Source organism: Rutidosis leptorrhynchoides, chromosome 2, assembly GCF_046630445.1.
Source record: "Rutidosis leptorrhynchoides isolate AG116_Rl617_1_P2 chromosome 2, CSIRO_AGI_Rlap_v1, whole genome shotgun sequence".
NCBI lineage: Eukaryota > Viridiplantae > Streptophyta > Magnoliopsida > Asterales > Asteraceae > Rutidosis > Rutidosis leptorrhynchoides.
In genome coordinates this window covers 80,840,032-80,866,953 of record NC_092334.1, presented here as the reverse complement: position 1 = coordinate 80,866,953, position 26,922 = coordinate 80,840,032, and the positions used below count along the sequence as shown (strand labels likewise).

Sequence of the window (26,922 nt, the reverse complement as noted above, 5' to 3'; positions counted from 1 at the left end):
ATCTGCCATCCCTAAACCACCCATCCCGTTTTCAAGAAAAGGAGTTGAGTATGTGCAAGTAATCGGTAATAAAGTTTGTGATACCTCTAGAAAGAAGAAGAAGAAAAATAAGAAGGTACAAGAAACAAAAACCGTAAAAGTAAACCCGGTGAAGATAGTTCCACCAAAACCTCCACCCAGGTTGGATGATCCGGGTGAATTTATTGTTCCTTGTCTACTTAGTGATTGTGTCATGTATGATGCACTAGCAGATTTAGGTGCGAGTGTGAGTGTTATGCCTCTTTCATTATATAAGAGATTAGGAGTAGGTGAGTTAAGTCTAACAGAAATGAGTGTTCGACTCTTTGATCAAACCATTAGGCACCCAGTTGGAATTGCTGACAACCTACCCGTTCAAGTAGGTAATTTAACCTTTCTAGTCAAATTTATTGTCATTGACATAGAAGAGGACCCAAACATTCCTCTAATTTTAGGTCGACCATTCTTAGCATCCACCGGGACGTTATTTGATGTAAGAGAGGGTAGAATGACACTTAGTAACGATGAAAAGTCGATCACCTTTGTGAGTCGAAAGGCTAAATCTCCACCAACCAAAACCGTTGAACCAACAAAAACGATTGGTAAGAACCATGTTGTTTTACCAACTCCAACGGTAGTGCTTAGCAATAATAAAACGCCTAAATGTGGAGAAAATGAAGTAACGCCTAATGATGACTTGATAACAAAGAACCTCGTTGTTGATATGAAATTAAATGACTCCGTTATTAACAGTTCAATGAAGAAACTTATTAAACGGATTCGCGATGCTAGAACCAAGGGGAACTTTAAGTTATGTAACCGGTTAGTATCCAATCTATCGCCTAAAGAAAAGGTGAAACTAGTTGAATTTGTGAATGTTACACAGGAATCAGACCAAAGGCTTAAAGCAAAAGTCACAGATATGCAAGTTGATTATGGTCCAAAAGAAATTGACGATGAAGTTAATCACAATTTCGACACCACATCTACCTAAGTGTGGAGAGATTCGAATGTCCTAAAAAGAAAACACTGTCTAGAGTTAGTTGTTCTGTTCTCGTGTAGTTTCGAGAATGGAATTTGATTGGTCTTTTATATATATATATATATATATATATATATATATATATATATATATATATATATATATATATATATATATATATATATATATATATATATATATATGTATATATATATATGTGTGTGTGTATATATATATATATATATATATATATATATGTATATATATATAAAGAACTAGTTTTCTCCCCCCATTCTGAATTTTTGTTTTGTAGGTTTTGTATGAAATTAATATGCATTTTTAAATTTAAGTTTTGTGTGAATTTAAAATAAAAATTACTTTATTTCATTAAGTTTAAAAAATGATTTCTAAAATTCATCGTAAGTTGAAGACTAGGTCATGGAACCGAAATTGCTTTACCCGAGTGCGGGATGACAAATTTTGTTATCATTATTTTTAATATTATTGATCTAAAGTATACCAAAAAAAATTAAAAAAACCCAAAAATCTTTGCTTTTAAAACAATCGCTTTAAAAACGACAAATTTTAAATTTTGTCGAGGGACGGACTAGGTAAACATACCGAAACTACCTAAAGTAAAAGGAAACAAAATTTTAAAAATTATTCATTTAAATTGTTTTAATAAATAAAGGTTTTATATAAAAAAAATATATTTATATATATATTATATATATGTTTGTAGTTTATCTTATATACAAAATAGGGTAAAACGACGCACTTTCAAAGACTGACATTAAGTTCAGCAAAAGCTAATAATTTTGATGATAAGACGCAAAACATATGTGAAATTACAACAAAAGGAATGAACGATGAGGCGCGCCATCTATCATTCGACGAGCTTAGAAATTTCAAACTGGGTATTTTTAATCACTTTTCTACACTAATCACCCTCATGAATTTATAATTATAGTCTGATTTCATGCAAATGAGGGCATTGCATGATCTCAAGTGTGGGGAAGGGTTATAAATTCTCTCGGGTTTACACTTAGTATAATTGCCAAATTTTGTGAAAATTTGAAAAATTTTCAACTAAATGAATTCAAAATCATGTTTATACATATTTATGAACGATAAAACTAGGTGTTAATGCCGAAATTATTGTTACCTCGGAGAGAACATAAATGGAGAAACAACCCAAAACGTTAGAATTCATTTAAAATGGAATAGAGGAAAAAAAAAGGCAAAGAAAAAAAAAGAAGTTAAGTGTGGGAAGAATTTACCAAGTTATTTAAAACACATATCACATATTTGGTACAGATTATTGCAGGTACTTTTGCTTTGGACGATTTTAATCAGTTTTACCTAATTTACTGTAATATATATTTGAAAGAAAGATGGATCTATACGATGAATCAATTCCATCATTAAAAGAAAGTAAAGTCTTTCGAAAAAGACACGCGCTTCTTGATTTAGGTCAAGAAGTTGTCGTCCAGACCAGGTGTAGGTTGACGAAAAATCTAGAAAAGTCATCTCTAAAATCAGCAGGAAATCCACGGACCTCAGCATCAAACAGGGTCGCCAAGTGGTCAGACTTATCCTAACCATGAGAGGATCTGTCTCGTAAAATGGGGAGAGCGCCGTGCAAATTAGCTTGATAAGACTAATGAATCAGACCCCCAGAAAGGATAATCTCCTTAAAAGATTAAAAATCAGCTTTTAAGCCCGATATTACTCAATCCTTGAGATTGACTTTAAAGATTGAGAATTACAAACTCATGGAATTCGATGATATCTAAACTCGAGCTTGAACGAGAAAATATTTTGATCAAAATTAAAATCAATTTGTTTTCTGAAAACCTATTTTCAATGCGTTCATTACCATTGAACGTAAAATCCTAGGAATTCACCTGGAATTCATTAGGTCACCTGAACCAAATCGGGTGTCAACCGTAAGAATGGTGGTTGCATAGCATGGTCGAAGACAGGACCTTGTGCCAGACCGAAAAAACTATAGGGTGATCTTTACTATTGCTCCTACAAAGGATAGTAATTGCATCCGACACGTTGTGGACCATGAACACCTGCATGTCATTAGACATTGCCTTAACAGTTGCTTGTTCAACGTTTTCCTTTACAACCGGACGGTAGTTTACCAAAAGGTAATATACGGAGCAAGTATACTGGACGTGTTGCTTTCCTAATACAAGGTTAGCAAGTGGGTGACACAAAACCGCAAGTTTTGAACTAAAATTTTTAAATCTGAAACCCACAAAACCCATAAAAATATTTTGCAACACCGGTGAAGGGTTATTCCGAAAAACTTATCTAGGGTAAAATCTAGAATGAATTTTCAAAAGATCAAATGTTTTCATAAAGATCTAATTTCCTTAAAGGATCTAAATTTTCATAGTCATGTGGGACTGTAAACCACATCGTTACTACCATTGTTTATACCGCCGTATCAAAATCACTGATGTATAAAGTGTGAGAATAAAAAAGTGATTCGAGTGAAGTGTGATTTAATTTCAAGTTCTGTATTGCTTGAGGACAAGCAACGCTCAAGTGTGGGGATATTTGATAGTGCTCCAAATGAACATATATTTAGGCACAATATCCTTCCAATATGTAAAGCTTTTAGTTGCAATTGTTCTATTTTTATGTAATATTCGTTTAAATAAATAAGTGCGAAGACAAAAGAAGAAAACGACGATTTGAAGACGCAAATGACCAAAAATCTCAAATGTACAAGATATAATTCAAGTGGTTCAATTTATTGATGAGAAACGTCTCAAAATTACAAGAATACGAGCCGCAAAACGCAAAGTACAAGATATTAAATTATACGAAAGGACGTTCGAAAAACCGGAACCGGGACCTGAGCCAACTATCAACGCGTGACGCAACGGAACTAAAATTACAAGTCAACTATGCACAAGAATATAATATAATATTTAAATAATTATATAAATTATTTATATATTATATATTATATTAAATAACGTCGACAAACTAGCAAACAAAAAATATGTGAGCTGGATCTGACGGCCATGCGATCGCATGGGAAATAGGCATAAAACTCATGCGAGTGCATGAGATTTGCACTAAAATCTCATGCGACCGCATGAGTTAATGTAGCAGGCCAAGTTCTATAAAAAGTCAGTTTTTCGGACGAATTACTTACACAAAAATCAATCTCTCTTCTCTATGTAATATATTTATATTATAATTATAATTTTAATTTAAGATTAATAATAAATTATGGTTTAGTTGGGTTATTGTAAGAAATGTTTTACGGGTTTTAAAGTCGAAACTCTGTCCGGGTAACGCTACGCAATTAATTACCACTGTAAGCTATGTTCTTCCTTTTTAAATTAATGTCTCGTAACTAAGTTATTATTATGCTTATTTGAGCCGAAGTAATCGTGATGTTGGACTAAAAATTAAGATTGGGTTATTGAATTTTGTACCATAATTAAGGTTTGGACAAAAGACCGACACTTGTGGACATTGGACTATTGACTATTAATAGATAGGGGGTATTGTCTAATCGAATGACAACTCATTAGAATCTGTCGAACCTATCTTCAAATTAGTTAATCTAATAATTATTAAAATGATTATGTATGTTCTATTTAGTGACGTTTATACGACATCTTTTACGATCATTTAATTAATTATTCGGGTTGGGTAATTGATTATTCATTCTGATCAAGTGGGTAAATTAATATTCACATCTCATTAAAACAGGGGTGGATTACATACAAGGATAATTGGTGTAATTGTTAACAAAATATTAAAACCTTGAATTACACGCAGTCGATAACCCGGTGTAATTATTAACAAAATATTAAAACCTTGTTACAGTTCGAATCCCTAATTAGTTGTAATATTTGACTTCGAGAATAAGGTTAATTTGACGAGCATTTTATAATTATGACCGATGGACTATTATGGACAAAAACCAAATAGGTATCAAATAATCCAGGACAAAGGACAATTAACCCGGGTAATAAATTAAAATCAACACGTCAAACATCATGATTACGAAAGTTTAAATAAGCATAATACTTTTATTTCATATTTCATCGTACCTTTATTTACTGTCATTTTAATTACTGCAATTTACTTTATCGCAATTTAAATTCTGTCATTTATATTATCGTCATTTATCTTTACGCTTTATTTAAAATTGACAAACCGGTCATTAAACGGTAAAAACCCCTCTTTTTATAATAATAATAATAATAATACGACATATATATATATATATATATATATATATATATATATATATATATATATATATATATATATATATATATATATATATATATATATATATACAAATATAATTGTTTAAAAATATAGCGTTAAACTTGACTAGTTCTCTGTGGACGAACCGGACTTACTACAAACTACACTACTGTACGATTAGGTACACTGCCTATAAGTGTTGTAGCAAGGTTTAGATATATCCCATCTATATAAATAAATAAAACTTGTATAAATTGTATCGTATTTCGTAGTAAAAATATAACTATTTCGTACACTACCCTGCACACATCAGGGTATTAATGGATACGTTTGAGGTAACCAAGCTGTGCTCGAATATTTCTCAAGTAGAAGCTTTTCTACTTGCCATGTGCACGCAAAGATTAAACAAAATTACCATAGCTAGAGGAATATTTGTTTAAACTAGTTATACTAAAATCATTATCATGTCATAGATACAAGTCTACTTAGGTAGAGCCCTCTGTATATAAGAGCAATTCAAAAACGTAGACTAGTTAGCAAATCCTATGTAAATATTATCTTCATGCATCAAAGTAGTCCTCGGGAAGATGAAACTTCAATCCAATAGCCTTGCAACCACATATATACAAATATAAATAAAGATTTGAATATAATTCATCTTTTTCTGTTATTAGTAGTAGAAATTAGGGCTGTAAATGAGCTCGAACTCGAGCTCGACTCGTTAAAAACTTGAGCCGATCCTAAACAAGCTCATGCCCGAGCTTGAACTTATTTTGAAGCTCGTTTAACAAACGAGCCGAGCTCCAGCTTTATATCTCGAGCTCGAACAAACTCGCGAGCCTAAACGAGCTTTTCATTTATATACACTAAAATATTATTTTATGTAATAATATAATGTACAAGTATATAATAATTATTATTATGTAAATGATAGTTAAAAAATTAATATATTAATTATGATTATAAGTGGATAAAAATTACATAAACAAAAAATATTTAATAGAATAGAGTTGAATTTTATTCAAAAATAATTTTATGTAATTAACGAGTCGAGCTTGAGCTTGTAAAAAATCAAACGAGCCAAGCTCGAGCTTGAGATATCAGGCTCGAACCGAGCCGAGCTCGAGTTCGAGCTCGACGAAATTCAAACGAGCCGAACTCGAGCCTAGCCGAGCTCGAGCTCGGCTTGGCTCGGTTCGTTTACAACCCTAGTGGAAATAGAAATAAAAGATATGATGCATACCTCTGCAAACTTCTTGTCGGCATCACTATGATCATCTATTCTTCCAGCAGCATCACCAACATAGAACGACCTATACAATTAAAATATGAACATCAAACGATTATCAAAACCAAAAAGGTAAACTTAATGTATATACATACTCGTTAACCCGTTTTACACTAGCATATTCTTCGGAAACACCAACAATTTCGTAGTTTCCGCCCAAATACCTAAAAACTGGGTCAGTTTGAGCTATGTTTGATCTCAAACGGCTCAAATTGTTTTAGGCAAAAGGACTAAACTAAAACAAATGAATCTAATGGGTCAAACAAGTTGAAGTCATCTTAAAGAACTGGAAAACTTCCTACATCATTATATTTAATAATAGGATATGATAGTTATTCCAATAAAATAAGTTTCTCTGATCAAATTTATAGAAAATACCATTTATAAAGTAAAATGCATGGGTAAAATAAAATGTTTTGTGTCAGCCCAACGTAACCTTTTAATCCCAACCCATTTTGACATGTAACGCTAACCACCCATTTATGCCACCTCTAGGACTATATAAAGTTTTGAAAGAAGAAAAATACTGATCCATATCGATTTCAATTCCAGAGTTGAACTGCTGTTGCATGATGCGCCACATTCCAGTTTGTGGTTTGCGGAAAGGGTCCTCTTCTTTACCTTTACTTACACCACATGCAATGAAAACCTATATAAACATTTCTTAAGTTCAGTTTTCGTTTCAGATTCTTAAACCTATAAACCAAAAAAATTGACAAACACCTGAACTGGGACCTCGACGAGCTTAATAAAACTGTTGAGTCTTCCAATCTTAGAATCCACAGCTGCCTGTCTTTTGTTCTTCCAGCGTTCTATATTTGCTTCATTCGTGAAGATAACCTGCTCGAATAAAAAATTTAAGGCGTTTCAATAAATTATATATACTGCTGGAGGATTTAAACATTGAAAAGAAAGATAACGTTGCAAACCAGCTTGTAACCATCATTGTACAGGCTCTGCAGCTTCTTTGGTATTGAAGCATACATAAGAGACCAAGCTTTCGCACCTACTCTGTTATTATATCATATTTACATATGAGCTAATTATATATCCAAAGCATACACAATATATAATAAAATTTAAAAGCTTAAAATCAAAAGAACATATGTACCTTTGAACCGATGTTTTTGCAAGACATCCATCAAAATCAAAAGCTGCAATTTTGTTTGAATCGTGGAGACCCTCATCCTACAAATTAGATTATTGATTGTTATAACTTCTAGTAATGTCAGAGTAGTCAGGATCACTCGTTGACTATATAGACCAGTTTAACTAAAAAGGACAAACCCTATCATTGTATATGATGGTCCGATACGCCCTCCATTTTGGAGGTAAAGTTGCATCCTAAAATAAGAAATGATCACAAGTAGTTAAAGTTGCAGTCAAGCAATTGTAAGATTTAGAGCTTGATTTTAAGTGATGACTGATCTTACCTTGTAATTAGCCATGACATCACCAGCTGCAAAGGCTACCTCTAATCCCACGTCCTTATTATGTGAATCAGACTTCTAAATATAGAAAGTTAAAGCTATCATTAAAAAGCCCTTGTTTACATAATAACTTGACTTTTTGAAAAGAGCAAAAAAAACTGGAAAGTGAAATGGATAAAATTATAAAGGGATTTATGCAATATAGTGTAGAACATAAATAACTTTTGTCTTCTATTTTCGAGTAAAGATAATACAATTGCTATACATACTAATTCAGCGTGAGTACAAATACTGGAAATTTGAACATGTATAAGGACTTCAAATTTTTTAACACAAAATAGATGTGAGGAGCAACTGAATCAACATGGCAATGAAAACTAAGCATTAGCATGTTCTTGCATCATAGAGACTAATGGATAGAATTCAAATTGGAAACTTTTGTAAAATCAAAAGTCTATAATCACTCGATTAATGATCTTGATACCTTTTCAATTTTCTCGTCCCGCCCCTGCAGCTCCATTTCATCATCTTCATTTGACTGTCACAAACCAATAATAATGTCATGAGTTTTTTATATACTTTAATTATTTATACAGTTAACTAACCTCAACCACATAGCAAAATAATCGAAAACCTATATAGATAACAGGTGCCAAAGATAGATAAAGAAGGCCCTAAGGCGAGTGTAAGTAATACATACAGTGAATCAACTAGAACAAAACTGCCTAAACACCTAAAAAGGTACAAGTGTAATGCATACATTGTGTTAATAATTAGCGCAAAGTAAGCATACCTTTTTAGAAGATTGACCACCTTCTGTAACCAGTTTCTTCAACTTTTCTTGGTCACTGCCCTGAACAAACAACGAATAAAAACTCAAACAAATTACGAGACATAGTCCTGGATTCTCTAAACCAACAATTGAAGAATTAACTGGTTTTGAACAGAGTTTAATATCGATATTGATTATTAAAAAGCAACTGAAAGAAGCAAACAAATTCACTCATTAGATAGAAACACATAGTGTTTTGCTTCAATTTCAACTTTAACAAAATGATTGCTGGCAATCATACTTGACCAATGTGAAAATCTCTTTCAACGACAACATCACACAATTATATAGTCCTAATACTGAGAAAAAAGTATTATGCGGAAAAGGAATCAAATAAGTACATAATCAGTAGGTAACGGATATAAACAGAACAAACTTAAGTTCACCTTCAGTTTTGAATACCCATCTATTGATTCTGCAGAAACCGGGTCTGCATCTAGAGGAAAGAAACAGTCTAAATGATGCCATTTGGTGTTTTCAAACCCACGTGGGTCCCAACTGCTGTATCCCAATCTTATAGACTTGGTTTCGATCTTCTCAGAGCATTTTTTGCATGAAGATCTTCCTGACTTTGCATACTCCACAACAATCTTAATACAAATCCAAGAAAACATTGCAAAATTAGTGAAGTGGTTTGTATTGAATCATTTAACAAACAATTTGACATAAAAGTACATGGAAACGTGATCTAAATAAAACAGAACATAAAACTATACCTTTTTATTTGTTGCTTTCTTTTTATCTTGCCCAGATTCCCCACCATCTTCTTCATCAGTCTATAATCAAAAAGAATAATCACATGAATGTCTTTAGTTTCCTTAAGATATGAAGAAGTGAAAACATAACATAAAAGGCAAGCCAAATAAAATGATCACAAACTTTCATGCTTTGCAATTACAGATTTATCTGTAGCATGTACATTCTCATCATCATATCCATATATCCTTTCAAGTTAGTTAAGGTGCGATCACACAAGTCAAAATGCTTGATTATCTATGCAATTTATAAATTAGATTTTCGATCCATCTAATATAATACATTGCCTAAGACAAAAACTGCCACGTCAGTCTACCTTAAGCTTCTTCATATCTCCTCTGTCTGACTCAGTCTCGTCACCTTCTCTCTGTTTCAAAAGAACATTACAATTAGGTAAGCAAGTGCCCCATTAACCATAATCCTACATAATGACGATTGTGAAACATTTGAGAAAGTGGGTTGATATTTTCGGGCACATACATGATACAACATGGGAATAAAAATAAAAACACTCTACTAAGTTTAATGCCTAAATTGGTCAGATAAAAAAAAAAAAAAAAAAAAAAAAAAAAAAAAAAAAAGATGACCAACATGTAACAGCAAGATAAGTGCATTGTTATTGACATTGGACCTAGATGCATGAACATGGACCTGTGAGCCTCAAAATCTTTACATACACAAACTTGTTAAAAAAAAGTCGACCGATTCTTGCATCCAACCCTTCTTTAGTAGAAATATAAATATTATTTATTATTTATCTCTAATAACAAAAAGAAAAACATCACCTTAATGCCTAAAAGTGTAAGTAATGCACTAATGCATGTAGTTAATCAACTTGAAAAAACTGCCAAATACCTTCTTAGAAGATTTATCCCCTTCTATCACCAGTTTCTTCAGCTTTTCTTGATCGCTACTCTGGAAAATGAGAAAGCATATTAAAAAAAAAATGTCAGATAATGTATTGTAATTTCTTAAGTAAAAACTTAAAAAGGGCTATGAAAAGAAAAGTTAATACTGATAACATAATTAATATCAATACGTTGCCGACTAAATAAGTTGAACCATTGTGTGGTCTCCTTTTGCGGCAAAAGGTTGACAGGATATTATGAGTTCTCGAACAAATAAAATGTTGATAATATGTGAGGAAAATGATTATATGAAACAAAGTAACTGCAATAGTAAATAGAACCATACCTTCAGTTCTGAAAACCCTTCGATTAACTCTACTGAAACTAGGTCCGCATCAAAGGGGAAGAAGCAGTCTAAATGATACCATTTGGTGTTTTCAAACCCTCGAGGGTCCCAACTGCTATATCCCAGTCTTATAGACTTCGATTCGATCTTCTCAGGGCATTTCTTGCATGAAGATCTTCCTGACTTCGCATACTCCACAACAATCTTAATACCAAAACAATAAACCATTGCAAAATTAATAAAATAGTTGTGCTGAAAAGTAATGTAACAAATTTACATAAAAATTACAATAGGATGTGATTCTCAATCAAAGCATAACATTATACCTTTTCATTTGTTACGTTCTTTTCGTGTGCTGATTCCTCATCTTCATCAGTCTATAAACAAAGAGTAATCACACGAATGTAATCGAGTTTTCAATGGATGATCACTAAGGTGTGATCTTAGAAGCCAAACAGTTGATTTTCAACGCATTTCACAAAATGAAAAATAAATTAATATAATGAATATTTATTTATGTGAGTATACCTTTGTATCAGGTTGATCCCCTTCACTCACAATCTTTTTCAACTTATCCTGATCACTTTCCTAAACAGTAGCAATATAATAATACACACCTCAAAACAAAATTTAACATAATGTAACAACATTGACCTAACCAATAAATTACATAAATGAAGATAATTAAAACTGTACCGTCAATTGTGAGAATCCTTCAATCGATTCAACCTCAGGAACAGAAACAGAATCCATGGAGAAGAAGCAGTGAAAATGATGCCATTTAGTGTTATCATAACCCCTAGGGTCCTTAATCTTCAACCCTAACCTTAGAGATTTCGAATCAATCTTTTCGGAACATTTTTTGCATGACGATTTGCCTGATTTTGCGTACTCCGCGATTATTTTGGTTGCAGAAGGGGATGACATTGGTGCGTAGAAATTGAATTTTAGGAAGTTAGGGTTTCTATAAAATAACGAAATGCGATGATTAAAGGCTAAAAACATATGCGGAGTAATTTAAGTAATTAAAGTAGTTAAGTGATAATTAAAATATGTAAGGTTTATTTGATTGAGGGTATTGGGTCTTGGACCGTGTTTGCGAGGTCGGTGATTGTGTCTGGCTTCCCACCTTTGGAAGGCACTATAAAAGCATTCATCACATCCTTTTAGAATGACGAATGATATTTTCAACATCAATTTTATTTGTTTCACATGAAATGTCTAAATTGTTCTTAACTAGTTAGTTTACCCTCGCTTCGCGCTGGGGTTGATTTTCAATGTATTTTATTGCGTTTAGTTTAACGATGATATCGTTGAAGCGCAACTCGAGTCGAACTAAAAGGTATAACCCGTCAAAGATTTAAATGTTATTTTAAATTAACAATATAGGTGCATCTCTGCGGGTGGAGAAAAATATAAAGGAAACCAAAAAAGAAAAAATAAAAAAAAAATTTGTTACAACGGGTAGAGAAAAATATAAAGGAAACAATCGGTACTATTCATATTTTTTGCCTAGTAGATATTTACTGCTGCTAATTATAAAGAAACCATCAGTACTATTCATATTTTTTGTCTAGTAGATATTGCTACGGGTGAAGAAAAATATAAATGAAAGTAACGTGAATAGTACTGTTCACCGCGTTTCGCTATGGAATTGTCGACTTTTAAAAATTTAACGCAAAATCGACGTGTATGAAAAGTACCCCAAATATTTAGCATTTTTTAAAAAGCGTCCGTTTTGCGTATAGCTAGTGACATTGTGTTCCTAAAATTATTTCGAGTTTAACGATGGTGTCGGAAAAATTTAACTCGTTGCGAGCGAGAAGACATGACCCGTTGAATATTTGGGTGGAGTTTATTTAAGATTTTTTTATGAAAATGGTTATTTGACACTTTACCCTCTGTTTGGGGGGTCGATTTGAATTTTTCAAAAAAGTGTGGGGCGTTGTTGGAAAAATGAAATTTAGTTAAAAGTTAAAAAAAAAAAAATGAAAAGGCGAAAATGCCACTGATTACTATTCATAATTTTTGTCTATTAGTTAATATGTAAATGATAACTTTACATAAACTACGTAAAGTTTTTTATAATTATTTTTTAAGGGATATTTTGGAAAAGAAGCATGAAATTATGGTGATATGAGTAAAAATCATTATGGAAATATCATCTTCATTTTAGAATACTCTCGGTGTGTTTAATACAGAGGCGCGGAGCTACTCACATCTTTATGTGGACACGTGACACCATCAACTTGTCCAGGACTCCACATATCAATGGCCCATATAGGGTAAAAAAGTTGGAAATTTACCGAGGTGCTGTTTGTTTTTTAAGATGTTTTTGTCTGAAGTCTGCGAATCACATCTGTAAAAAAGATATGGTCTGAATGTCTGTAGAGTAAACATTGAAAATCGTTTGTTTTTTAGTCTGCCAAATACAAGTATTATACAAAATAAATAAATCATAAATAAGAAATAAGAAATTATACATCATTTCATTATCCATGGTTTCACTACAAAAAAAAGCACTAATAAGAATTATAACTACACAAATACATACCGTACAAAAGATGCTTCGAAAATTAAATGAAGAAATTTAACAAAATAACACAACCAAAGATTCAATAAGCTTAACCATTTCTAAAGTACGAAGAACCATCTATGTATTTCATTCGTTCCGTTCCCAATAACCTCAAATTTAGAAATCATGAATTTATTATCATTTGTGGCTTTAATTAAAAAATTTGGGCAGATAATTTCATCATCAAACACTCCACCTCTTATCTGGTTAAGCTAAAATTAAGGAGAAATGATATAAAAAAAAATTTAAATTAAATGAAATAGAGCCAAGGAACATTACCGGAGACGGAAGTGTGACCGGAGACGGAAGTGTCGCCGGAAGTGCTACCGGAAGTGACGCCGGAAGTGCCACCGGAACTGATGGAGCTGACAGAGATGATGGAGCAGCTTGATTTTGGTGGCTGAGATGAAGATGGGGGAACAGTAGGTGAGAAGATAAAGTACTCCATAAAATGTCTTCCAACTTTAGAAGCAGCTAGTTAGAGCTTTTTTTAGTAGACATATGCAGATCTTATTTTAGCTTATATCTTCCAAAAAATAAACGATTTTAAATCAAAATGTGTGCCTGCAGACATAAGACATAATAAGTTCTTCAATGTAAAACAAACACCAACTCAGTAACCTCACAATTTCATAGCCCAAATTATATGTGAATAATATTTTGTCGGTACATGGATTATTGATATGAGGATATTAATTAAGTAGTTTGTCTAAATATATCAATAACAATTATATTTAAAACCCATTAACTCGTTATAATTGTCTATATCTTTGATGGAAATCGCCAATCAGTTATTTTGAGCCTTTGAGCAGTGAGTGCACTTATGTTTATTATACATTGAAGAATCATCATAACTTTTGAAATTTACTTAGGTAATCCTTTTTTTTTAAATAACGAATACTATTAGGTAATCATCAGTACTTTTATTTTAATTATTTTGTGCTATTTAGTATCTTAAGGTTTATTAAATTTATATTGTATGTTTCATTTAGTTCAATAATTCTAATTTGTATAGTGTATTTGCTCATTCTATGTATTTGTTATTTACTAGTAAAAGTGGCCAGCGCGATGCGGCGAGTCTTTCGGGTTTCATGTTCATATTTAACGTAGCGTTTTGGATACACGTGAACATGGTTAGTACTTAAAATACCTAATGACATACGTGTTATCAATGCCAGCAAAATTGCGTTAAAAAGGGGGACCGAACCGCATATATGATATCGTTAAGTTGGGTTGTTTATTATATGTGTACGTATATGTATGAAAGATAGCCCGAAATATTTAGCGTTTTTCAAAAAGCGTCCGTTTTGCATATAGTTAGTTTCGTTATGTTCGTAAAATTATTTCGAGTTGAATGGTGGTTTCGAAAAAATTTAACTCCCGGCGATCGAGAATATATGGGCCGTCAAAAATTTAGGTGGAGTTTGTTTAAGTTTTTTTATTGAAATATTGAATATACATTTGACTCCCCTTATTTTGGGGGTTGAATTATATTTTGAGTAGAAGTTTAGGGGGCTAATTCTTTTTTTTGGGATGTAGTTTTGCCGAAAAGAAACGACAACCATAATAGTTTATAGATAAATAAAAAATAAATTAATTAATTAAATGCATTTTGTATTTTTTATTTGTTCATTCTTTATATTATGTTCACTTTATCTAATACAATATTGAATTTATTATATGTTGCTGCATTATATGTTAGAGAAGCTTTTGAAACTGCTACGGATGAAACAATTATGGATCGCTTTCAACAAATAAAATGTCGTCAGGGACATTTATGTTAAACGATACTTGAATATTTGTTCATGTTTATAGTTACTTTTAGTTTGTCAATTAAATTTTTTTAACTCGATATATTTCGATTTTAATTTGTGACACCATCTCTCTGAAATTCTGGTTTCGCCACTGGTTTAATAGATTTAAGCTTCAAAATCATGTGTTGGTTAATAGTTGTCCCGAGTGTATTTTTGAATGTATAAGATCTCCATCATCGTAAGATTAACATATTGGCACACTAAATAAATTTATTGTAACTTTTTGGGTGTTTTGGGTCCTGATCTATGTCACCCCCACAAATTTAGAGTGTTGACCCATTACACTACCCACTCACTTTGCCATCTCTGCACACAATATATATTTTTAATTTTCAAATATAAATTGAACTAAAGACAAATTCCATAGATTGGTGATGTTGCCTTCCTGGATATATCAGCAACAACAGTGGAACAAGACGGATCAAAATCAAAAAAATGTTCCGGCTGCTGAGAGTTAAGGTATTTTTCTACCAACCTAAGTCAACCTTCATTTCTTCGACCATTTTCTTAAAAGAAAGTCTGTGTTTTTGGATTAGCAGATTTCCATTTTGATACAGATGACAGGAGATAGAGTTATTCCCGGTTTTCTCAAGGCAATAATCGGAATGAAAGGAGATGAAACAAAATCTTTTCCACTTGTATTTCCAAATACTTGGAAGCAAGAAGATCTCCGTGGTCTTCCTTGTCAGTTTTTTTTTTTTTTTTTTTTTTTTAAATTCAATTTAAGATGTAATGGAAAACTTATTTTCTTTGTGAATTATTGTTAGGTTGATCGTAAAGAACTATTCTATACAAAATTACTAGAAATGAATGATAACATTGCTGATAAGCTACTCGGTGGATGCACCACTATGATAACATTGCTGATAAGCTACTCGGAGGATGCACCACTACTGAGCAGGTTATACATTATACATGAACTTCGCACATTTTGACACCATTTGCTTTGTATATTGGATTATAACTCTCTTGTGACGTATGAACCTAAAGGATGTATGTAATTCTTGAAGTGGCATATGATGGGTAACAATTAAACACCTAAATAATCTCTTAGTTTTAATTGAAGTATTATCAATCCACTTTATGCAAGTATGCAATTAATGAAAATTAGTCATTCAAGAAGACTTTTTGTCAAAAATATGGACATATATAGTGATACTTTATTACTATGAATTATCTACGTTCTGTTATTGGCGTATTCGCATTCTTTTGTTATTGCTTATGACTTTTAACTAATGTGTGAATGGCAACTTAAGGATGGATTTGGAGAGGGAACAGACCTGGCCGTGAGTCTGATGTCTACAATTCACCTAACATAATACTTGTGATATTGTCTTTAACATTTCGTTAATTGATATACCATTGTAAGTGTAGTGACCCGAACTTTTCCATGTTTATATATATTAATTGAGATTGATATTTACATGATTAAATGTTTCCAACATGTTAAGCAATCAAACTTGTTAAGACTTGATTAATTGAAATAGGTTTCATATAGACAATTGACCACCCAAGTTGACCGGTGATTCACGAACGTTAAAACTTGTAAAAACTATATGATGACATATATATGGTTATATATATAGTTAACATGATATTATGATATGTAAACATATCATTAAGTATATTAACAATGAACTACATATGTAAAAACAAGACTACTAACTTAATGATTTTGAAACGAGACATATATGTAACGATTATCGTTGTAACGACATTTAATGTATATATATCATATTAAGAGATATTCGTACATCATAATATCATGATAATATAATAATTTAAAATCTCTTTTGATATTATAAACATTGGGTTAACAACATTTAACAAGATCGTTAACCTAAAGGTTTCAAAACAACATTTACATGTAACGACTAACGATGACTTAACGACTCAGTTAAAATGTATATACATGTAGTGTTTTAATATGTATTCATACACTTTTGAAAGACTTCAAGACACTTATCAAAATACTTCTACTTAACAAAAATGCTTACAATTACATCCTCGTTCAGTTTCATCAACAATTCTACTCGTATGCACCCGTATTCGTACTCGTACAATACACAGCTTTTAGATGTATGTACTATTGGTATATACACTCCAATGATCAGCTCTTAGCAGCCCATGTGAGTCACCTAACACATGTGGGAACCATCATTTGGCAACTAGCATGAAATATCTCATAAAATTACAAAAATATGAGTAATCATTCATGACTTATTTACATGAAAACAAAATTACATATCCTTTATATCTAATCCATACACCAACGACCAAAAACACCTACAAACACTTTCATTCTTCAATTTTCTTCATCTAATTGATCTCTCTCAAGTTCTATCTTCAAGTTCTAAGTGTTCTTCATAAATTCCAAAAGTTCTAGTTTCATAAAATCAAGAATACTTTCAAGTTTGCTAGCTCACTTCCAATCTTGTAAGGTGATCATCCAACCTCAAGAAATCTTTGTTTCTTACAGTAGTTTATCATTCTAATACAAGGTAATAATCATATTCAAACTTTGGTTCAATTTCTATAACTATAACAATCTTATTTCAAGTGATGATCTTACTTGAACTTGTTTTCGTGTCATGATTCTGCTTCAAGAACTTCGAGCCATCCAAGGATCCATTGAAGCTAGATCCATTTTTCTCTTTTCCAGTAGGTTTATCCAAGGAAATTAAGGTAGTAATGATGTTCATAACATCATTCGATTCATACATATAAAGCTATCTTATTCGAAGGTTTAAACTTGTAATCACTAGAACATAGTTTAGTTAATTCTAAACTTGTTCGCAAACAAAAGTTAATCCTTCTAACTTGACTTTTAAAATCAACTAAACACATGTTCTATATCTATATGATATGCTAACTTAATGATTTAAAACCTGGAAACACGAAAAACACCGTAAAACCGGATTTACGCCGTCGTAGTAACACCGCGGGCTGTTTTAGGTTAGTTAATTAAAAACTATGATAAACTTTGATTTAAAAGTTGTTATTCTGAGAAAATGATTTTTATTATGAACATGAAACTATATCCAAAAATTATGGTTAAACTCAAAGTGGAAGTATGTTTTCTAAAATGGTCATCTAGACGTCGTTCTTTCGACTGAAATGACTACCTTTACAAAAACAACTTGTAACTTATTTTTCCGACTATAAACCTATACTTTTTCTGTTTAGATTCATAAAATAGAGTTCAATATGAAATCATAGCAATTTGATTCACTCAAAACGGATTTAAAATGAAGAAGTTATGGGTAAAACAAGATTGGATAATTTTTCTCATTTTAGCTACGTGAAAATTGGTAACAAATCTATTCCAACCATAACTTAATCAACTTGTATTGTATATTATGTAATCTTGAGATACCATAGACACGTATACAATGTTTCGACCTATCATGTCGACACATCTATATATATTTCGGAACAACCATAGACACTCTATATGTGAATGTTGGAGTTAGCTATACAGGGTTGAGGTTGATTCCAAAATATATATAGTTTGAGTTGTGATCAATACTGAGATACGTATACACTGGGTCGTGGATTGATTCAAGATAATATTTATCGATTTATTTCTGTACATCTAACTGTGGACAACTAGTTATAGAACGAGGACAGCTGACTTAATAAACTTAAAACATCAAAATATATTAAAAGTGTTGTAAATATATTTTGAACATACTTTAATATATATGTATATATTGTTATAGGTTCGTGAATCAACAGTGGCCAAGTCTTACTTCCCGACGAAGTAAAAATCTGTGAAAGTGAGTTATAGTCCCACTTTTAAAATCTAATATTTTTGGGATGAGAATACATGCAGGTTTTATAAATGATTTACAAAATAGACACAAGTACGTGAAACTACATTCTATGGTTGAATTATCGAAATCGAATATGCCCCTTTTTATTAAGTCTGGTAATCTAAGAATTAGGGAACAGACACCCTAATTGACGCGAATCCTAAAGATAGATCTATTGGGCCTAACAAACCCCATCCAAAGTACCGGATGCTTTAGTACTTCGAAATTTATATCATATCCGAAGGGTGTCCCGGAATGATGGGGATATTCTTATATATGCATCTTGTTATTGTCGGTTACCAGGTGTTCACCATATGAATGATTTTTATCTCTATGTATGGGATGTGTATTGAAATATGAAATCTTGTGGTCTATTGTTACGATTTGATATATATAGGTTAAACCTATAACTCACCAACATTTTTGTTGACGTTTAAAGCATGTTTATTCTCAGGTGAATATTAAGAGCTTCCGCTGTTGCATACTAAAATAAGGACAAGATTTGGAGTCCATGTTTGTATGATATTGTGTAAAATCTGCATTCAAGAAACTGATTTCGATGTAACATATTTGTATTGTAAACTATTATGTAATGGTCGTGTGTAAACAGGATATTTTAGATTATCATTATTTGATAATCTACGTAAAGCTTTTTAAACCTTTATTTATGAAATAAAGGTTATGGTTTGTTTTAAAAATGAATGCAGTCTTTGAAAAACGTCTCATATAGAGGTCAAAACCTCGCAACGAAATCAATTAATATGGAACGTTTTTAATCAATAAGAACGGGACATTTCAGTTGGTATCCGAGCGTTGGTCTTAGAGAACCAGAAAATTTGCATTAGTGTGTCTTATCGAGTTTGTTAGGATGCATTAGTGAGTCTGGACTTCGACCGTGTTTTCTTTAAAAATGATTGCTTAACATTTTTGTTGGAAACTATATATTTTTAACATATGAATATTATGTGATATATTAATCTCTTAACGTGTTTGATATTATGTGATAGATGTCTACCTCTAGAACAAGTCCCATTGACTCACCTAATAATAATGAAGAGTCAAATGTAAATTGGAATGATTCGTGGACTGATTCACAAGTTCCCGAAGAGGAACCGGAAGAAGAGTCGGAACCGGAAGAAGAATCGGAACCGGAAGAAGAATCGGAACCGGAAGAAGAAATAGAACCGGTGGGGGAAATAATAAAACGGTTAAGTAAAAGAGAATCCTCAACCAACCGACCAAGGTTAATTATGGTCAATGGTGTTTCCGCCAAGGAAGCAAAATATTGGGAGGATTACCAATTCTCCGATGAATCGGATTCCGACGAGAATTCCGATGATGTTATAGAAATAACCCCAACTGAATTTAAAAAGGCAAAAGAAAATAATAAGGGAAAGGGCATAAAAATAGAGAAATCTAATTCCAACCCCGATGAACTTTATATGTATCGTCAACCCCCGAAGTCCTTAAGTTGTAACAATGACCCGGGAACCTCTAAACCACCAGGTTTTTCTAAACCAATGTGGACAACGACGGCTCGTATTAGGGGAACATCATATATCCCTAGAAACTTGGCAAAACGAACCAAAACCCAACAAGAAGAAACGAGCGAGTCGGAATAAGATAGTTGTATTCGTGTGGTGTAATATATGTAATATAGTGTGCTTATGCTTTATGATATATGTAAAAATTGCTTGTATTAATAAGTATTTTTTTTTTATGAATCTAACTCTTGTCTATTTTACAGTTTAAAAACACAAAATGGATAGACAACCCAATATTTTAAGAGACCTACCCGGAGACATGATTGATGAAATCTTGTCTAGAGTCGGCCAGAATTCTTCGGCACAACTATTTAAGGCGAGATCAGTTTGTAAGACATTCGAAGAACGTTCCAAGAATGTCTTGGTTTATAAGAGACTTTCGTTTGAAAGATGGGGGATATCACATTGGGAAACCCATAAGTTACGATGTGTTTACTTTGACGCATATATTGCGGGGAACCCAAATGCTATTTTACGCAACGGGTTAAGAAATTATTTTGACTCAATATATCCGAATATTGGACTTCGTGATTTAGAAAAAGCGGCTAACATGCAACATAAAGAAGCATGTTATGCTTACGGATTAGTAATGTTCGCTTCTCACCAAAGTGAGAACAAGAACATCGGGCTACAACTATTAAACAAAACGTTTACACAAGTGACGGAGTCGGTAATTGGGGTAAGAAATGAGGTTTTTAGATTATTACGGGACTGTTGGACATTACGTAACCCTCGTCCCTTTGACGACGTTACAACACGCTGTCTTATCAACGGCCATAAAGGTTATGTTGCACAAGACCAAGGATGGGAAGTAGTCCTAGTAAAACCAGAATGCATGACTTGTTTCTGGACGTATGAATTACGTGTCTTTATTGCCTTTGCTGAACGACTTGTGTGCTAGCTAGAATTATCTTCACAACTATCTTGTATCAAAGTTATTGTGTGCTATATTTCATGCTTAATGTAAAATAAGCGGTATTGTAAGTTTGTAAAATATTGTATAAAAGTTTGAACGCAAAATATTATTATAATCAGTTTTTCATATAGAATTGTAGTAGTTGAATTGTATATTAGCTACTAAGTATGAACTTAACGGGTAGGTACTACCCGAATTTAAACTTATAAAACGCTAATATGAAGAAAAAGCTTTTATAAATGAGTTCATATTATGCTACGAAATACTATTAACTACTCTTAATATTCTGTATGATTAACTTGTTCCATTTAACTATTTTGAAGGAAATGGCACCGACTACTCGACACACCGTGAATATGAATGAAGAGGAATTCCGTACTTTTCTAGCTTCAAACATAGCCGCAGTACAGGCTGCGCTACATACCAACAATAACCTTGGATCTAGCAGTACAGGAAATCGTGTAGGATGCACCTACAAAGAATTCACTGCCTGCAAACCTTTGGAATTTGATGGAACCGAAGGACCGATCGGATTGAAACGGTGGACCGAGAAGGTTGAATCGATGTTTGCCATAAGTAAGTGTACTGAAGAGGACAAAGTGAAGTACGCTACGCATACCTTCACAGGTTCTGCGTTAACATGGTGGAATACCTATCTAGAGCAAGTGGGACAAGATGATGCGTACGCACTACCGTGGTCAGCATTCAAGCACTTGATGAACGAGAAGTACCGTCCCAGAACCGAGGTCAATAAGCTCAAGACAGAACTTAGAGGGTTACGAACCCAAGGATTTGATATTACCACGTACGAAAGACGATTCACAGAATTGTGCCTATTGTGTCCGGGAGCATTCGAAGATGAGGAAGAGAAGATCGACGCGTTTGTGAAAGGATTACCGGAAAGAATCCAAGAAGATATAAGTTCACACGAGCCCGCCTCCATACAACAGGCATGTAGAATGGCTCACAAACTAGTGAACCAGATTGAAGAAAGAATTAAAGAACAGACTGCTGAAGAGGCCAATGTGAAGCAAGTCAAAAGAAAGTGGGAGGAAAACGGTGATAAGAATCACCAATACAACAACAACAGTAATTACAACAATAATCGCAACAATTATCCCAACAATCGCAACATCAATCGCAACTACAACAAACGGCCCAACAACAACAACAACAACAACAACAACAACAGCAACTACAACAATCATCCCAACAACAATAATAACCGCAACAACAACAACAATCAGAAGCAGCTATGCCAAAGGTGTGAAAAGAATCACTCGGGGTTCTGCACCAAATTTTGCAACAAGTGTAAAAGAAATGGTCATAGCGCGGCGAAGTGTGAGGTCTACGGACCAGGGGTTAATAGAATGAAAGGAATAAATGGTGTCGGAACGAGTAATGGCGGAGCAAGTAGTGTCGGAGCAAGTTATGCCAATGTAGTTTGTTATAAATGTGGAAAACCAGGCCACATTATTAGAAATTGCCCGAACCAGGAGAACACGAATGGACAAGGCCGTGGAAGAGTTTTCAATATTAATGCGGCAGAGGCACAGGAAGACCCGGAGCTTGTTACGGGTACGTTTCTTATTGACAATAAATCTGCTTACGTTTTATTTGATTCGGGTGCGGATAGAAGCTATATGAGTAGAGATTTTTGTGCTAAATTAAGTTGTCCATTGACGCCTTTGGATAGTAAATTTTTACTCGAATTAGCAAATGGTAAATTAATTTCAGCAGATAATATATGTCGGAATCGAGAAATTAAACTGGTTAGCGAAACATTTAAGATTGATTTGATACCAGTAGAGTTAGGGAGTTTTGATGTGATAATCGGTATGGACTGGTTGAAAGAAGTGAAAGCGGAGATCGTTTGTTACAAAAATGCAATTCGCATTATACGAGAAAAAGGAAAACCCTTAATGGTGTACGGAGAAAAGGGCAACACGAAGCTACATCTTATTAGTAATTTGAAGGCACAAAAACTAATAAGAAAAGGTTGCTATGCTGTTCTAGCACACGTCGAGAAAGTACAAACTGAAGAAAAGAGCATCAATGATGTTCCCGTCGCAAAAGAATTTCCTGATGTATTTCCGAAAGAATTACCGGGATTACCCCCACATCGATCCGTTGAATTTCAAATAGATCTTGTACCAGGAGCTGCACCAATAGCTCGTGCTCCTTACAGACTCGCACCCAGCGAGATGAAAGAACTACAAAGCCAATTACAAGAACTTTTAGAGCGTGGTTTCATTCGACCAAGCACATCACCGTGGGGAGCTCCTGTTTTGTTTGTCAAGAAGAAAGATGGTACATTCAGGTTGTGTATCGACTACCGAGAGTTGAACAAACTTACCATCAAGAACCGCTACCCACTACCGAGAATCGATGACTTATTTGATCAACTACAAGGCTCGTCTGTTTATTCAAAGATTGACTTACGTTCCGGGTATCATCAAATGCGGGTGAAAGAAGATGATATTCCAAAGACTGCTTTCAGAACACGTTACGGTCATTATGAGTTTATGGTCATGCCGTTTGGTTTAACTAATGCACCAGCTGTGTTCATGGACCTTATGAACCGAGTGTGTGGACCATACCTTGACAAGTTTGTCATTGTTTTCATTGATGACATACTTATTTACTCAAAGAATGACCAAGAACACGGTGAACATTTGAGAAAGGTGTTAGAAGTATTGAGGAAGGAAGAATTGTACGCTAAGTTTTCAAAGTGTGCATTTTGGTTGGAAGAAGTTCAATTCCTCGGTCACATAGTGAACAAAGAAGGTATTAAGGTGGATCCGGCAAAGATAGAAACTGTTGAAAAGTGGGAAACCCCGAAAACTCCGAAACACATACGCCAGTTTTTAGGACTAGCTGGTTACTACAGAAGGTTCATCCAAGACTTTTCCAGAATAGCAAAACCCTTGACTGCATTAACGCATAAAGGGAAGAAATTTGAATGGAATGATGAACAAGAGAAAGCGTTTCAGTTATTGAAGAAAAAGCTAACTACGGCACCTATATTGTCATTGCCTGAAGGGAATGATGATTTTGTGATTTATTGTGACGCATCAAAGCAAGGTCTCGGTTGTGTATTAATGCAACGAACGAAGGTGATTGCTTATGCGTCTAGACAATTGAAGATTCACGAACAAAATTATACGACGCATGATTTGGAATTAGGCGCGGTTGTTTTTGCATTAAAGACTTTGAGGCACTACTTATATGGGGTCAAAAGTATTATATATACCGACCACAAAAGTCTTCAACACATATTTAATCAGAAACAACTGAATATGAGGCAGCGTAGGTGGATTGAATTATTGAATGATTACGACTTTGAGATTCGTTACCACCCGGGGAAGGCAAATGTGGTAGCCGATGCCTTGAGCAGGAAGGACAGAGAACCCATTCAAGTAAAATCTATGAATATAATGATTCATAATAACCTTACTACTCAAATAAAGGAGGCGCAACAAGGAGTTTTAAAAAAGGGAAATTTAAAGGATGAAATACCCAAAGGATCGGAGAAGCATCTTAATATTCGGGAAGACGGAACCCGGTATAGGGCTGAAAGGATTTGGGTACCAAAATTTGGAGATATGAGAGAAATGGTACTTAGAGAAGCTCATAAAACCAGATACTCAATACATCCTGGAACGGGGAAGATGTACAAGGATCTAAAGAAACATTTTTGGTGGCCGGGTATGAAAGCCGATGTTGCTAAATACGTAGGAGAATGTTTGACGTGTTCTAAAGTCAAAGCTGAGCATCAGAAACCATCAGGTCTACTTCAACAACCCGAAATCCCAGAATGGAAATGGGAAAACATTACCATGGATTTCATCACTAAATTACCAAGGACTGCAAGTGGTTTTGATACTATTTGGGTAATAGTTGATCGTCTCACCAAATCAGCACACTTCCTGCCAATAAGAGAAGATGACAAGATGGAGAAGTTAGCACGACTGTATTTGAAGGAAGTCATCTCCAGACATGGAATACCAATCTCTATTATCTCTGATAGGGATGGCAGATTTATTTCAAGATTCTGGCAGACATTACAGCAAGCATTAGGAACTCGTCTAGACATGAGTACTGCCTATCATCCACAAACTGATGGGCAGAGCGAAAGGACGATACAAACGCTTGAAGACATGCTACGAGCATGTGTTATTGATTTCGGAAACAGTTGGGATCGACATCTACCGTTAGCAGAATTTTCCTACAACAACAGCTACCATTCAAGCATTGAGATGGCGCCGTTTGAAGCACTTTATGGTAGAAAGTGCAGGTCTCCGATTTGTTGGAGTGAAGTGGGGGATAGACAGATTACGGGTCCGGAGATTATACAAGAAACTACCGAGAAGATCATCCAAATTCAACAACGGTTGAAAACCGCCCAAAGTCGACAAAAGAGCTACGCTGACATTAAAAGAAAAGATATAGAATTTGAAATTGGAGAGATGGTCATGCTTAAAGTTGCACCTTGGAAAGGCGTTGTTCGATTTGGTAAACGAGGGAAATTAAATCCAAGGTATATTGGACCATTCAAGATTATTGATCGTGTCGGACCAGTAGCTTACCGACTAGAGTTACCTCAACAACTCGCGGCTGTACATAACACTTTCCACGTCTCGAATTTAAAGAAATGTTTTGCTAAAGAAGATCTCACTATTCCGTTAGATGAAATCCAAATCAACGAAAAACTTCAATTCATCGAAGAACCCGTCGAAATAATGGATCGTGAGGTTAAAAGACTTAAGCAAAACAAGATACCAATTGTTAAGGTTCGATGGAATGCTCGTAGAGGACCCGAGTTCACCTGGGAGCGTGAAGATCAGATGAAGAAGAAATACCCGCATCTATTTCCAGAAGATTCGTCAACACCTTCAACAGCTTAAAATTTCGGGACGAAATTTATTTAACGGGTAGGTACTGTAGTGACCCGAACTTTTCCATGTTTATATATATTAATTGAGATTGATATTTACATGATTAAATGTTTCCAACATGTTAAGCAATCAAACTTGTTAAGACTTGATTAATTGAAATAGGTTTCATATAGACAATTGACCACCCAAGTTGACCGGTGATTCACGAACGTTAAAACTTGTAAAAACTATATGATGACATATATATGGTTATATATATAGTTAACATGATATTATGATATGTAAACATATCATTAAGTATATTAACAATGAACTACATATGTAAAAACAAGACTACTAACTTAATGATTTTGAAACGAGACATATATGTAACGATTATCGTTGTAACGACATTTAATGTATATATATCATATTAAGAGATATTCGTACATCATAATATCATGATAATATAATAATTTAAAATCTCTTTTGATATTATAAACATTGGGTTAACAACATTTAACAAGATCGTTAACCTAAAGGTTTCAAAACAACATTTACATGTAACGACTAACGATGACTTAACGACTCAGTTAAAATGTATATACATGTAGTGTTTTAATATGT

At 33.6% G+C, this 26,922-nt stretch overlaps 1 protein-coding gene across 1 annotated transcript; it reads right to left on the bottom strand.

The window, feature by feature from the left end:
- Positions 1–5,685: 5,685 nt before the first annotated feature.
- On the bottom strand, positions 5,686–11,904 carry LOC139891081 (polynucleotide 3'-phosphatase ZDP). Its single transcript, XM_071874008.1, has 18 exons — positions 11,451–11,904; positions 11,283–11,342; positions 11,081–11,131; positions 10,755–10,958; positions 10,416–10,475; positions 9,877–9,927; positions 9,521–9,580; positions 9,191–9,394; positions 8,766–8,825; positions 8,457–8,510; positions 7,976–8,050; positions 7,830–7,886; positions 7,654–7,730; positions 7,472–7,553; positions 7,266–7,382; positions 7,070–7,191; positions 6,498–6,567; positions 5,686–5,862 (listed from the first exon to the last, which is right to left on the bottom strand). The coding sequence occupies exons 1-18, from the start codon at positions 11,757–11,759 to the stop codon at positions 5,815–5,817; spliced, it is 1,761 nt and encodes a 586-aa protein (XP_071730109.1). The 5' UTR covers positions 11,760–11,904; the 3' UTR covers positions 5,686–5,814.
- Between the last annotated feature and the right edge of the window lie 15,018 nt (positions 11,905–26,922).